The sequence below is a fragment of the Oncorhynchus mykiss genome, chromosome 23 (genome assembly GCF_057628025.1).
Source record: "Oncorhynchus mykiss isolate SJ-2025 chromosome 23, ASM5762802v1, whole genome shotgun sequence".
In the NCBI taxonomy this organism is placed as follows: Eukaryota; Metazoa; Chordata; class Actinopteri; order Salmoniformes; family Salmonidae; genus Oncorhynchus; species Oncorhynchus mykiss.
Window position 1 is genome coordinate 56947501 of NC_143044.1, and position 15000 is coordinate 56962500.

General features: G+C 47.3%; 1 protein-coding gene across 2 annotated transcripts in view; it reads right to left on the reverse strand.

Moving 5' to 3' along the window:
* LOC118943825 (DNA-directed RNA polymerase III subunit RPC1) overlaps positions 1-15000 on the reverse strand; it is a 68356-nt gene that overhangs the window by 29233 nt on the left and 24123 nt on the right. For both annotated transcript variants that reach the window (XM_090217739.1, XM_090217738.1), the window contains exons 16-21: positions 14704-14876; positions 12257-12368; positions 10375-10493; positions 5304-5441; positions 3982-4152; positions 2549-2662 (exon numbers count right to left, since the gene is read on the reverse strand). In XM_090217739.1, coding sequence (XP_090073865.1) covers positions 2549-2662; positions 3982-4152; positions 5304-5441; positions 10375-10493; positions 12257-12368; positions 14704-14876 — 827 coding nt within the window. The remainder of the gene's footprint in view (positions 1-2548; positions 2663-3981; positions 4153-5303; positions 5442-10374; positions 10494-12256; positions 12369-14703; positions 14877-15000) is intronic.

A 15000-nucleotide genomic window follows, 5' to 3' on the forward strand; every position in this document is an offset into this window, starting at 1 on the left:
ACCATAATATAGGTCTGTGTCCTAAATGTCACCCCAGTCCCTATATAGAGCCCAATGGGCCCAGGTTAACACTAGTCCCTATATAGAGCCCAATGTGACTAGGTTAACACTAGTCCCTATATAGAGCCCAACGGGCCCAGGTCAACACTAGTCCCTATATAGAGCCCAATGTGACTAGGTTAACACTAGTCCCTATATAGAGCCCAATGGGCCCAGGTTAACACTAGTCCCCTAGTCCCTATATAGAGCCCAATGGGCCCAGGTAAACACTAGTCCCTATATAGAGCCCAATGGGCCCAGGTAAACACTAGTCCCTATATAGAGCCCAATGTGACTAGGTTAACACTAGTCCCTATATAGAGCCCAACGGGCCCAGGTCAACACTAGTCCCTATATAGAGCCCAATGGGCCCAGGTTAACACTAGTCCCTATATAGAGCCCAATGGGCCCAGGTTAACACTAGTCCCTATATAGAGCCCAATGGGCCCAGGTTAACACTAGTCCCTATATAGAGCCCAATGTGACTAGGTTAACACTAGTCCCTATATAGAGCCCAACGGGCCCAGGTCAACACTAGTCCCTATATAGAGCCCAATGGGCCCAGGTCAACACTAGTCCCTATATAGAGCCCAATGGGCCCAGGTCAACACTAGTCCCTATATAGAGCCCAGGCTGGGACATTACTGTTGATGACTGATATAGGTCTATAGGCTGGGACATTACTGATGATGACTGATATAGGTATATAGGCTGGGACATTACTGATGACTGATATAGGTCTATAGGCTGGGACATTACTGATGATGACTGATATAGGTATATAGGCTGGGACATTACTGATGACTGATATAGGTCTATAGGCTGGGACATTACTGATGATGACTGATATAGGTATATAGGCTGGGACATTACTGATGACTGATATAGGTCTATAGGCTGGGACATTACTGTTGATTGATATAGGTCTATAGGCTGGGACATTACTGTTGATGACTGATATAAGTCTATAGGCTGGGACATTACTGTTGATGACTGATATAGGTCTATAGGCTGGGACATTACTGATGACTGATATAGGTCTATAGGCTGGGACATTACTGATGATGACTGATATAAGTCTATAGGCTGGGACATTACTGTTGATGACTGATATAGGTCTATAGGCTGGGACATTACTGATGATGACTGATATAGGTCTATAGGCTGGGACATTATTGATGACTGATATAGGTCTATAGGCTGGGACATTACTGTTGATGACTGATATAGGTCTATAGGCTGGGACATTACTGATGATGACTGATATAGGTCTATAGGCTGGGACATTACTGATGACTGATATAGGTCTATAGGCTGGGACATTACTGTTGATTGATATAGGTCTATAGGCTGGGACATTACTGATGACTGATATAGGTCTATAGGCTGGGACATTACTGTTGATGACTGATATAGGTCTATAGGCTGGGACATTACTGTTGATGACTGATATAGGTATATAGGCTGGGACATTATTGATGACTGATATAGGTCTATAGGCTGGGACATTACTGTTGATGACTGATATAGGTCTATAGGCTGGGACATTACTGATGACTGATATAGGTCTATAGGCTGGGACATTACTGTTGATGACTGATATAAGTCTATAGGCTGGGACATTACTGATGATGACTGATATAAGTCTATAGGCTGGGACATTACTGTTGATGACTGATATAAGTCTATAGGCTGGGACATTACTGATGATGACTGATATAGGTCTATAGGCTGGGACATTACTGTTGATGACTGATATAGGTCTATAGGCTGGGACATTACTGTTGATGACTGATATAGGTCTATAGGCTGGGACATTACTGATGACTGATATAGGTCTATAGGCTGGGACATTACTGTTGATGACTGATATAGGTCTATAGGCTGGGACATTACTGATGATGACTGATATAGGTCTATAGGCTGGGACATTACTGTTGATGACTGATATAGGTCTATAGGCTGGGACATTACTGATGACTGATCTAGATCTATAGGCTGGGACATTACTGTTGTTTGATATAGGTCTATAGGCTGGGACATTACTGTTGATGACTGATATAGATCTATAGGCTGGGACATTACTGTTGATGACTGATATAGGTCTATAGGCTGGGACATTACTGATGACTGATATAGGTCTATAGGCTGGGACATTACTGATGATTGATATAGGTCTATAGGCTGGGACATTACTGATGATGACTGATATAGGTCTATAGGCTGGGACATTACTGATGACTGATATAGGTCTATAGGCTGGGACATTACTGATATAGGTCTATAGGCGGGACATTACTGATATAGGTCTATACGCTGTAACATTACTCTTGATAATAGATCTAAAATCAATAATATAGTCTGGTCCCAAACGGCTCCCTATTCCATACGGTATGCAGTGCACTACTTTCGACCAGGGCTCTGGTTAAAGTGCACTATGTAGGGAATAGGGTGCCATTTTGAATGCAAGACATAGAAGCAGTCAAGTGGATAAGTGATAGTTATTTACCTCGAGGAAGCTGTCTCGGCAGCACTTGAAGTCACTCCTCTTCATGATGGACTCTGCTGTCAGGACCAACTCATTCTTACTGAGGGCTGGCTGCTCTGAACACGTATGGACAGACTGGGGATGGAAGGATGGAGGAGGGAGAGAGGTATGGAGGGATTGAGGGATAGAGGTATAGAGGGATAGAGGGAGGAGGGATAGAGGGATGAGGGATGGAGGGATAGAGGGATGGAGGGATAGAGGGATGGAGAGAGGAGGGATAGAGGGATGAAGAGAGGAGGGATAGAGGGATGGAGAGAGGAGGGATAGAGAGAGGAGGGATAGAGGGAAATGGATGGAGGGAGGAAGGATAGAGGGATGGAGAGAGGAGGGATGGAGAGAGGAGGGATGGAGAGAGAATGATGGAGGGAGGAGGGACAGAGGGATGGAGGCAGGATGGATAGAGGGATGAAGGAAGGAGTGATGGAGGGAAGAGGAGTGATGGAGGGATGGAGGGAGGAGGGATGGAGGGAGGAGGGATAGAGGGATGGAGGTATGGAGTGATGGAGGGAGGAGTGCGGATGTGTTATTAGTAACTGTGGGCGGGTGAACAAACAGCTGACCTGCATCACCAACACACACACATAGAGATGACAACAGGCATGCTGGGTAAATCCTCATCTCACCGTCTGCACATTCTGAAGCCTGGTACTTTAAAATGTAGGATTGTTTATGTTGTTGTTGCCAGACTGACGACAGGTGAGGACTAAGAGAATAATGGGTGTGTGAGTGTGAGCGTCTGCGTGTGTCTCTGTGTGTGTGTACGTCTCTGTGTGTGTGTGTGTGTGAGCGTCTGCGTGTGTCTCTGTGTGCGCGTGTCTCTCTCTCTGTATCTGTGTGTGTGTCTCTGTGTGTTTGTGTCTCTGTGTGTGTGTGTGTGTCTCTGTGTGTGTGTGTGTCTCTGTGTGTGTGTGTGTGTGAGCGTCTGCGTGTGTCTCTGTGTGCGCGTGTCTCTCTCTCTGTATCTGTGTGTGTGTCTCTGTGTGTTTGTGTCTCTGTGTGTGTGTGTGTCTCTGTGTGTGTGTGCGTCTCTGTGTGTGTGTGCGTCTCTGTGTGTGTGTGTGTGCGTCTCTGTGTGTGTGTGTGTGTGTGCGTCTCTGTGTGTGTGTGTGTCTCTGTGTGTGTGTCTCTGTGTGTGTGTGTGTGCGTCTCTGTGTGTGTGTGTGTGCGTCTCTGTGTGTGTGTGTGTCTCTGTGTGTGTGTCTCTGTGTGTGTGTGTCTCTCTCTCTGTATCTGTGTGTGTGTCTCTGTGTGTGTGTCTCTGTGTGTGTGTCTCTGTGTGTGTGTCTCTGTGTGTGTGTGTCTCTGTGTGTGTGTGTCTCTGTGTGTGTGTGTCTCTGTGTGTGTGTGTCTCTGTGTGTGAGATTAAGTAGTGCCGCAACACGTGTGTGACTCACCCGGATGTTGTCCAGAACTCTGTTGAACTCCAACGGCTCATCTTTCCCCTCCATGGCGGCCGGGTCCAGGCCGTCCCCCCCGTAGACAAACTGGATGATGTCACCAGTGGAGCTCCGTACCGTCAGATCATACTGGGAACACAGGTCCTCCAGCGACTTCACCAGACGCCTCTGTTGACACGCAACACATCCACCACAGAAGAACAGATCAGAGGATGACTCAACAACAGATAGGCCTCTTTAATCCTGCTTGTTGTGTCACCGTGTGTGTGTGTGTGTGTGTGACCACTCAACACCCTTCCTCTGCTATGTGCCATTAGTCAGATGGTGAGCTGTTCTGATCTGAACACATCAACAACACACCCCTCAGGACCCTCAACTCTGGACCACCAAACCAGGGCCCCACTGCATGTTGTTTTCACTGTAATGATCAGGGCCTGATTTAGACCTGGGACCCCAGGTGGGGTGATATTAATGATCAGGGCCTGATTTAGACCTGGGACACCAGGTGGGGTGATATTAATGATCAGGGCCTGATTTAGACCTGGGACACCAGGTGGGTGATATTAATGATCAGGGCCTGATTTAGACCTGGGACACCAGGTGGGTGATATGAATGATCAGGGCCTGATTTAGACCTGGGACACCAGGTGGGGTGATATTAATGATCAGGGCCTGATTTAGACCTGGGACACCAGGTGGGGTGATATTAATGATCAGGGCCTGATTTAGACCTGGGACACCAGGTGGGTGATATTAATGATCGGGGCCTGATTTAGACCTGGGACACCAAGTGGGGTGATATTAATGATCAGGGCCTGATTTAGACCTGGGACACCAAGTGGGGTGATATTAATGATCAGGGCCTGATTTAGACCTGGGACACCAGGTGGGTGATATTAATGATCAGGGCCTGATTTAGACCTGGGACACCAGGTGGGTGATATGAATGATCAGGGCCTGATTTAGACCTGGGACACCAGGTGGGGTGATATTAATGATCAGGGCCTGATTTAGACCTGGGACACCAGGTGGGGTGATATTAATGATCAGGGCCTGATTTAGACCTGGGACACCAGGTGGGGTGATATTAATGATCAGGTAGAACAGAAAGCCAGCAGGCTCCGGACCTCATAGGGTCAGAGTTGAATAGTCCTGCCCTAGGAGATAACTACTCAAGAGGGAGCCTGATAAGATTTAGATCTGTAGGGAGCACACGTTGTTCCCTCTTTTCTTGAATACAAACAGAGAGCAGAGGGTGTTGGGTACGGTGCAGCAGGCAGCAGCCCAGCGGTGTGTGTGTGTGTGTGTGTGTGTGTTACCTGCATGTATCCGGTCTCCGCTGTTTTAACAGCGGTGTCCACCAAGCCCTCTCGACCAGCCATAGTGTGGAAAAAGAACTCGGTCGGCGTCAGGCCTGAATAAAAGCTGTCAGCTACAAACCCTTTAGCTGCAGGAAGCTGTGACACGACACACACAGAGAGAGAGAGAGAGACAGAGAGACAGAGAGAGAGAGGGGTGTTACGACATTATAAAAGGCCCCGTACGTGTCCCAAATGTCACCCTATTCACTATTACTGTAGAGTGTACTACTTCTGACCAGGGCCCCACAGAGCCTTGGTCAACACTAGTGCACTAAGTAGGGAAAAGGGTTGCCATTTCGGGATTCATCCCCTGTCAGAGCAAACAAATGGCTCTGACTGAGCCAGCTGGAGAGATGTTGTTTACTGCTAGGAAGGAGAAACATCAATGAACGTTTGAACGTTTTTCAACTCTTAGCCTACAATTTCTGCAGGTTCGAGAAAATCTAATTGATTCCCATCGAAATCCATCGGTTTAAGCTAGAGATTGTTTTTGCATCAGGCTGTGTGTGTGTCTCAATCCGCCGCATCCCGACTAGTCTCCCAGTCCCTGCCTTTGAATAATATCCTCACAGCACGATGCCGCCACCACCATGCTTCACCGTAGGGATGCTGCCACCACCATGCTTCACCGTAGGGATACTGCCAGGTTTCCTCCAGATGTGAAGCTTGGCATTCGGGCTAAAAAGAGTTCAATCTTGGTTTCATTATGTCAGAGAATCTTGTTTCGCAGGGTCTGAGTCCTTTAGGGGCCTTTTGACAAACTTCAAACGGGCTGTCATGTGCTTTTTACTGAGTAGTGGCTTCCGTCTGGCCACTCTACCATAAAGGCCTGATTGGTGGAGTGCTGCAGAGATGGTTGTCCTTCTGGAAGGTTCTCCCATCTCCACAGAGGAACTCTGTAGCTCTGTAAGAGTGACCATCGGGTTCTTGGTCCATGACCGAGGCCTTTCTCCCCTGATTGCTCAGTTTGGCTGGGCGGCCAGCTCTAGGAAGAGTCTTGGTGGTTCCAAACTTCTTCCATTTAAGAATGATGGAGGCCACTGTGTTCTTGGGGATCTTCAATGCTGCAGACACATTTTGGTACACTTCCCCAGATCTGAGCCTCGACACAATCCTGTCTCGGAGCTCTACGGACAATGGCTTCTACCTCATGGCTTGGTTTTGTTCTGACATGCACTGTCAGCTGTGGGACCTTATATAGACAGGTGTGTACCTTTCCAAATCATGTCCAATCAATTGAATTTACCACAGATTGAATCCAATCAAGTTGTAGAAACATAAAGGATGATCAATGGAAACAGGATGCACCTGAGCTCAATTTCAAGTCTCATAGCAAAGGGTCTGAATACTTATGTAAATAAGGTATTTCTGTTTATTTGCAAAAACTTGTTTTTCCGCTTTGTCATTATGGGGTATTGTGATGTCATTATGGGGTATTGTGATGTCATTATGGGGTATTGTGATGTCATTATGGGGTATTGTGATGTCATTATGGGGTATTGTGATGTCATTATGGGGTATTGTGATGTCATTATGGGGTATTGTGATGTCATTATGGGGTGTTGTGTGTAGATTGATGAGGGGCAAAAAATAATTTCATCAATTTTTAGAAAAGACTAACGTAACAAAATGTGGGAAAAGTCTACTGCACATTACGCATCGACAGAAAAACAAAAGCCCTTTGATATAGCTAGCTATATGCTCTCTTGGGTAAATAAATGAAACCAGCTCCAGTAGGCTAATCTCTTTGAGTAGGAACGGTATTAATGTAGTCTACTGTATAACATGTACATCATTCAAACCACGACAAAGCAAGGAGAGAACATGTCATTCTGGTGCAGCACACGCAGACTATAGAAATGCTAAAATAGAAATGCTAAAATAGCAAGCTATTCTAGTCTAGCTTTGCCTGCATGGAAGTCCTAGAAGTAAGGAGTGTTTTTTAAGGAGAGACCAGCGGCCGACAGGTGCCTGCATGGAACTCCTAGAAGTAAGGAGTGTTTTTTAAGGAGAGACCAGCGGCCGACAGGTGCCTGCATGGAACTCCTAGAAGTAAGGAGTGTTTTTTAAGGAGAGACCAGCGGCCGACAGGTGCCTGCATGGAACTCCTAGAAGTAAGGAGTGTTTTTTAAGGAGAGACCAGCGGCCGACAGGTGCCTGCATGGAACTCCTAGAAGTAGGGAGTGTTTTTTAAGGAGAGACCAGCGGCCGACAGGTGCCTGCATGGAACTCCTAGAAGTAAGGAGTGTTTTTTAAGGAGAGACCAGCGGCCGACAGGTGCCTGCATGGAACTCCTAGAAGTAGGGAGTGTTTTTTAAGGAGAGACCAGCGGCCGACAGGTGCCTGCATGGAACTCCTAGAAGTAGGGAGTGTTTTTTAAGGAGAGACCAGCGGCCGACAGGTGCCTGCATGGAACTCCTAGAAGTAGGGAGTGTTTTTTAAGGAGAGACCAGCGGCCGACAGGTGCCTGCATGGAACTCCTAGAAGTAAGGAGTGTTTTTTAAGGAGAGACCAGCGGCCGACAGGTGCCTGCATGGAACTCCTAGAAGTAGGGAGTGTTTTTTAAGCAGAGACCAGCGGCCGACAGGTGCCTGCATGGAACTCCTAGAAGTAAGGAGTGTTTTTTAAGCAGAGACCAGCGGCCGACAGGTGCCTGCATATTGCGCAAGAGACAGAGGCTGTCAGCTAGAAGCTTATTATATATAACCCATTAAATATAAGGCTAATAACTGCATTCAATTTATTACCTGAACGAGGTAGGCTCAGACATCTATAAAATGGGGCTATATATATAAATCTAGAACAGGATTATCTATGTTGGATGCAATTTGAATGGAGATGATGGAGAGAGAGAGAGAAAGAGAAAGACTGAGAAAGCGCTCCACTGATTCAAAGCAACGATATGCCTGTGATAGGTATGCTTTAAAACTGATTTAGGCCATCTGCCCCCCCCCCCCCCCCCCCCCCCCCCCCGAGATGGGCCGTCTGTCCCCCCCACCCCGAGATGGGCCGTCTGTCCCCCCCACCCCGAGATGGGCCGTCTGTCCCCCCCACCCCGAGATGGGCCGTCTGTCCCCCCCCACCCCGAGACGGGCCGTCTGTCCCCCCCCACCCCGAGACGGGCCGTCTGTCCCCCCCACCCCGAGACGGGCCGTCTGTCCCCCCCCACCCCGAGACGGGCCGTCTGTCCCCCCCACCCCGAGACGGGCCGTCTGTCCCCCCACCCCGAGACGGGCCGTCTGTCCCCCCCACCCCGAGACGGGCCGTCTGTCCCCCCCACCCCGAGACGGGCCGTCTGTCCCCCCCACCCCGAGACGGGCCGTCTGTCCCCCCCACCCCGAGACGGGCCGTCTGGCCCCACCCTGAGACGGGCCGTCTGTCCCCCCCCCCCCCCAAAAAAATGGGCCGTCTGCCCCCCCCCTCCGAGATGGGCCGCCTGTCCCCACCCTGAGGCTGTAGAGAAGCCAGATGTAGACATAGAATAATATTAACATATGCCATGCTGTTCGTTTAAATAAGTTATTATAATTTACAATTTTTTTCCGCAGTTATTTAAATGTAGATGTTTTGGGCGGTAAATTCCAGTAAATCTTGGTAACGGGGTTCCTGCCATTAAACCCTAATGCTGACTGCAGGAATGTCCATCAGAGCTGTTGCCAAATAATTTAAATGTTAATTTGTCTACCTTAAGCCGCCTCCAACATTGTTTTAGAGAATTTGGCAGTACTTCCAACCGGCTTTGCAAACCACGCCAGCCGAGGATCTACACACCTGGTTTCGTCATCTACGGGATCGTCGGAGACCAGCCACCTAGACAGCTGATGAAACTGTGGGTTTGAACAAACGAAAAATGTCTGCACAAACTGTCAGAAACCATCTCATCTGCGTGCTCGTCTTCCTCACCAGGGTCTTGACCTGACAACAGTTCGGCATCATAAATCGACTTCAGTGGGCAAAGGCTCACATCTACGGCCACTGGCAGGAAGTCTGCTCGTCTCGGATTAATCCCGGTTTCAACTGTCCTGGGCAGATGGCAGACAGCGTGTACGGCGTTGTGTGGGCGAGCGGTTTGCTGATGTTAATGTTGTGAACAGAGTGCCCCATGGTGGCGATGGGGTTATGCAAATGGGTTTTTATCGATGGCAATTTGAATGCACAGAGATAACGTGACGAGATCCTGAGGCCCATTCTCGTGCCGTTCATCTACCACCATTCACCTCATGTTTCAGCATGATAATGCACTGCCCCATGATGCAAGGATCTGTACACAATTCCTGGAGGCTGAAAATGTCCCAGTTCTTCCATGGCCTGTATACTCACTAGACATGTCACCCATTGAGCATGTTTGGGATGCTCTGGATCGACGTGAATGACAGCGTGTTCCAGTTCCTGACAATATCCAGCAACTTTGCACAGCCATTGAAGAGGAGTGGAGCAACATTCCACAGGCCACAAATCAACAGCCTGATCAACTCTATGTGAAAGAGATGTGTCACGCTGCATGGTGGTCACATCAGATACCGACTGGTTTTCTGATCCACACCCCTACTTTTTAAAAAAAAAGGTATCTGCGGCCAACAGATGCATATCAAATCAAATCAAATCTTATTTGTAACATACACATGGTTAGCAGATGTTAATGCAGTCGGTATTTACAGTCATGTGAAATCCATAGATTAGGGCCTAATGAATTTATTTACATTGACTGATCTCCTTATATGAACTGTAACTCAGTAAAATAATTTTAAATTGCTGCATGTGTAATTATATCTACTTCCATTGTCCTCCAGGAGTGGCTTCAGTCCCAAATGTCCCCCTATTTCCTACATTTCCTACAATGCACTCCTTTTGACCAGAACCCCATCAGTCGCCTGGTCAAAAGGAGTGCACTATGAAATAGGGTGCCATTTGGGAGGTAGCCCACCCTAATCTCTTCATGTTATGAATGAATGAATGAAGCCCCTGAGACTCCGGACAGATATAATGGTGATTTCAGCTGGTTAATAAACGACCTTAAGGAGGTTCTTACTTTAGAGTGCTTCTCAAAGTGTGGCAGCGAGCGGTTCTCAAAGCCGTCGGGCACTCGAGAGCCGCTTATAGCCTGCTGGCCCACGCAGGCGATCATCTGGGAGATGTTGATGAAGGATCCTACGGAAGGGATGAAGAAATAAGACCATTAGCATTACTGAATCATCAGCTCAAAACAACAAACAAATCCTAAGCATTCTATCATATACAGGGAAAAGTAAGCAGCCAGAACACGGCTCATAGGAGAAGAATCTCCTGTCTCCTCAGGACAACCCCTGGACAGGACACTAGTCTATCACCTCAGTACACCCCCTGGACAGGACACTAGTCTATCACCTCAGTACACCCCCTGGACAGGACACTAGTCTATCACCTCAGTACACCCCCTGGACAGGACACTAGTCTATCACCTCAGTACACCCCCTGGACAGGACACTAGTCTATCACCTCAGTACACCCCCTGGACAGGACACTAGTCTATCACCTCAGTACACCCCCTGGACAGGACACTAGTCTATCACCTCAGTACACCCCCTGGACAGGACACTAGTCTATCACCTCAGTACACCCCCTGGACAGGACACTAGTCTATCACCTCAGTACACCCCCTGGACAGGACACTAGTCTGTCTCCTCAGGACACCCCCTGGACAGGACACTAGTCTATCACCTCAGTACACCCCCTGGACAGGACACTAGTCTATCACCTCAGTACACCCCTGGACAGGACACTAGTCTATCACCTCAGTACACCCCCTGGACAGGACACTAGTCTATCACCTCAGTACACCCCCTGGACAGGACACTAGTCTATCACCTCAGTACACCCCCTGGACAGGACACTAGTCTATCTCCTCAGTACACCCCTTGGACAGGACACTAGTCTATCACCTCAGTACACCCCCTGGACAGGACACTAGTCTATCACCTCAGTACACCCCCTGGACAGGACACTAGTCTATCACCTCAGTACAGGGCATTTAAGGGCATTTACCATTACACTAACTTGTTTACCTTACACCAGGGGTAGGGAGACTAGATTCAGCCCCGGGAGCTGATTTTTGTCAGAGTGAATGGTCAGGAGGGCCTGAACATAACGATAACAATTTTGAACTCTGCAAATTGACAACTAAAACCCCAAACAACGTCATACCTTGATCACATCGAGACAAGATCACGTCTCTTTTTTCTTAATTCGTTGGAATACTTGGGAAAAGATTATCTAAATGAAACTCATTTTTTTAGTTGAATTCCTGGTGATTTTACAGTCATTTTTACAACAAAAAAAGTTGCAGGCCGGTATTTAAACCAGCCCGCCTGTCGCCGACCCCAGCCTTAAACTCATGGGCTGGTTTCCTGGACACAGACTTTTTTATTTATTTGCAAGGCTTGCAAGGTTGGAAGTACTGCCAAATTCTCTAAAACGATGTTGGAGGCGGCTCAAGGTAGAGAAATTAAGCTTTTGAAATCTGTGGAGAATCTCCATTGAGCATATTGTTTAGTCCTGGACAATAAACTATACTGTACATCCTACCATAAACAGATAATTAAAGAGCCTAAAGCAGGGAAAAAATGAAATAAGGCTATTATAAATGGCTATATTAGCATACAGGTCAGCTACAGGTCAGTACTACCCCTAATAATCCATAAAACAAACGTTAGAGTGTAGCCTAGCTGTTCCCGTGACAACAACGGTCTAATGGCCAATAAAATCAGAGAGAATCAGGAAGTCTTAGTTGAAGTGAATAAGAACCACTTAGTCCTTATTATTAGAAGTGGGTACAGGCAGAGCTCCTGACATGTGATTAGTGTATATGTGTGTGTGACAGTGTGTGTGTGGTAAAGGGCAGCATTTAAACCTCCGCTGCTGGTTAGTTGACCTACCTTTGGAGCCACACAGAGCCATAATCAGAGGACTGTTGGTCTTGTCCAGTTCTCTGAGGCAGGCGCTGCCGGCATGGTCTCTGATAACAGACAGCTCCTTCAGGATGAGGGCCTGTTGAGAGACACATCATTATCACTCTAAACCACAGATAATAGAAAAACCTCCTAAATAGACCCACCATTAAAAAGAAAGCACTATCTCTCCTCCTCACATCAGTCTGAAGCAGAGATGATGATCTACCTGGTTTCAAAAGGCCACCAGACTGAAGGAGCTGGTCTAGAAGGAGAGCCAGACATCAGATACAGTAGCTGGTCTAGAAGGAGCACCAGATATTAGCCAGGCAATAGATACAGTAGCTGGTCTAGAAGGAGCGCCAGACAATAGATACAGTAGCTGGTCTAGAAGGAGCACCAGATATTAGCCAGGCAATAGATACAGTAGCTGGTCTAGAAGGAGAACCAGACAATAGATACAGTAGCTGGTCTAGAAGGAGCACCAGACATCAGACAGGCAATAGATACAGTATCTGGTCTAGAAGGAGCACCAGACATCAGACAGGCAATAGATACAGTAGCTGGTCTAGAAGGAGCCCCAGACATCAGATACAGTAGCTGGTCTAGGAGCACCAGACAATAGATACAGTAGCTGGTCTAGAAGAAGCGCCAGACATCAGCCAGACAATAGATACAGTAGCTGGTCTAGAAGGAGCACCAGACAATAGATACAGTAGCTGTTCTAGAAGGAGCGCCAGACATCAGACAGACAATAGATACAGTAGCTGGTCTAGAAGGAGCAACAGACAATAGATACAGTAGCTGGTCTAGAAGGAGCAACAGACAATAGATACAGTAGCTGGTCTAGAAGGAGCGCCAGACAATAGATACAGTAGCTGGTCTAGAAGGAGCACCAGACAATAGATACAGTAGCTGGTCTAGAAGGAGCGCCAGACATCAGCCAGACATCAGATACAGTAGCTGGTCTAGAAGGAATGCCAGACATAAGCCAGACAATAGATACAGTAGCTGGTCTAGAAAGAGCCCCAGACATCAGACAGACATCAGCCAGACAATAGATACAGTAGCTGGTCTAGAAGGAGCACCAGACAATATATACAGTAGCTGGTATAGAAGGAGCACCAGACATCAGCCAGACAATAGATACAGTAGCTGGTCTAGAAGGAGCGCCAGACAATAGATACAGTAGCTGGTCTAGAAGGAGCACCAGGCAATAGATACAGTAGCTGGTCTAGAAGGAGCGCCAGACAATAGATACAGTAGCTGGTCTAGAAGGAGCGCCAGACATCAGCCAGACAAACAAAGCTCATGGTGGCTGTTTGATTTGGGGATACCAGAAGTATCATCTAGTTTAAGGGGGGTGTTTGATTTGGGGATAGCAGAAATATCAGCTAGTTTAAGGGGGGGGGGGGGTGTTTGATTTGGGGATAGCAGAAATATCAGCTAGTTTAAGGGGGGTGTTTGATTTGGGGATCCCAGAAATATCAGCTAGTTTAAGGGGGGGGGGGGGGGGGGGGGGAGTTGTTTGATTTGGGGATAGCAGAAATATCATCTAGTTTTAGGCGGGTGGGGGATTGTTTCAGTTGGGACCAAGCGTGAGGTAAAGACAGGCTTCAGGTGAAGGGAGACGTCCTCATTGTGCTTAACTATATCCTTTAAACAAACACCACTGAAAGGCTCCAGTTAGAGCCGATTCTGACATATCTGTACAAAAGACTGAACATACGGAGCTCCATGTACATTTGTGTAAATATATTAAATATTAATGTACATGATGAAATATTAATATACCTTTATGATGTATATTTACCTGATTGAGATATATTCATTTGTTGTTAGTGTAACTCAGTTTTTGGCCCCCCCTCTTGCCTGTTCATTGTATTGTGGTAAGTGTGTTAGGATAAAGGCAGGAAGTTGGAAGCCTTCGGGAGAGGAAGTCCTTGCTAGATGTGGGAGCAGTATAGTTTTTTGACCAGACAGACAGGTCATAATATGTGTTTTCCATATCCAGTAATCTATGCTTTAAGTTGATTGGAGAATCATTTCTTTGTTAGTTTATAAGAAGAATAAACATTTTTGTTGCACCATTTCCCTGGATGTCATGGAATGTTTGGCCGTTTGGAAACCTTGAGTGTGGGACTGTATGCGTACCAAACAACCCCGCTTCAGGCTTGGGCAGTGGCTATGGTAAAGAGGAAAGGAAGCCACTACAGCTCTAATTGACTTCATGAAATGTAAAAGGATACTAATCTGATTGGTTATCTTGTGTTTATATAGTATGTCCACAGTCTCCTCAGCAGTGAATCCTGACTTGTGTTTATAGTATCTCCACGGTCTCCTCAGCAGTGAATCCTGACTTGAATAATCACATCCTCTTGGTACATCAAATTGAGAAAAGTGACTGAGCTGAGTCATCTAGTCTAAGGATATACCTCCAGCGTCTCCTCAGCCGTGCAGCCTGGCTGCTGCTGCAGTTTGCCCGTCTTCAGGGCCTCGATGTACTCGTCACACTTGGCATAGCCTCCATCCAGCAGGTCCTGTTTGGCCTTCAGCAGACCCTGGCCTGGGGTCACGTCACCAATACCGATGGAGAAACCCCGGTTGGCTGCAAAGGGTTTATAACGGGCATGTTCAGTAGGAAACACTGGAGCCAAATGCTGGGCAACGGGAAAACTAAAACCAGCTTTGTAAAGTATGAGAAAGCGTTTAGTATTGAGCATGTTCAAAGC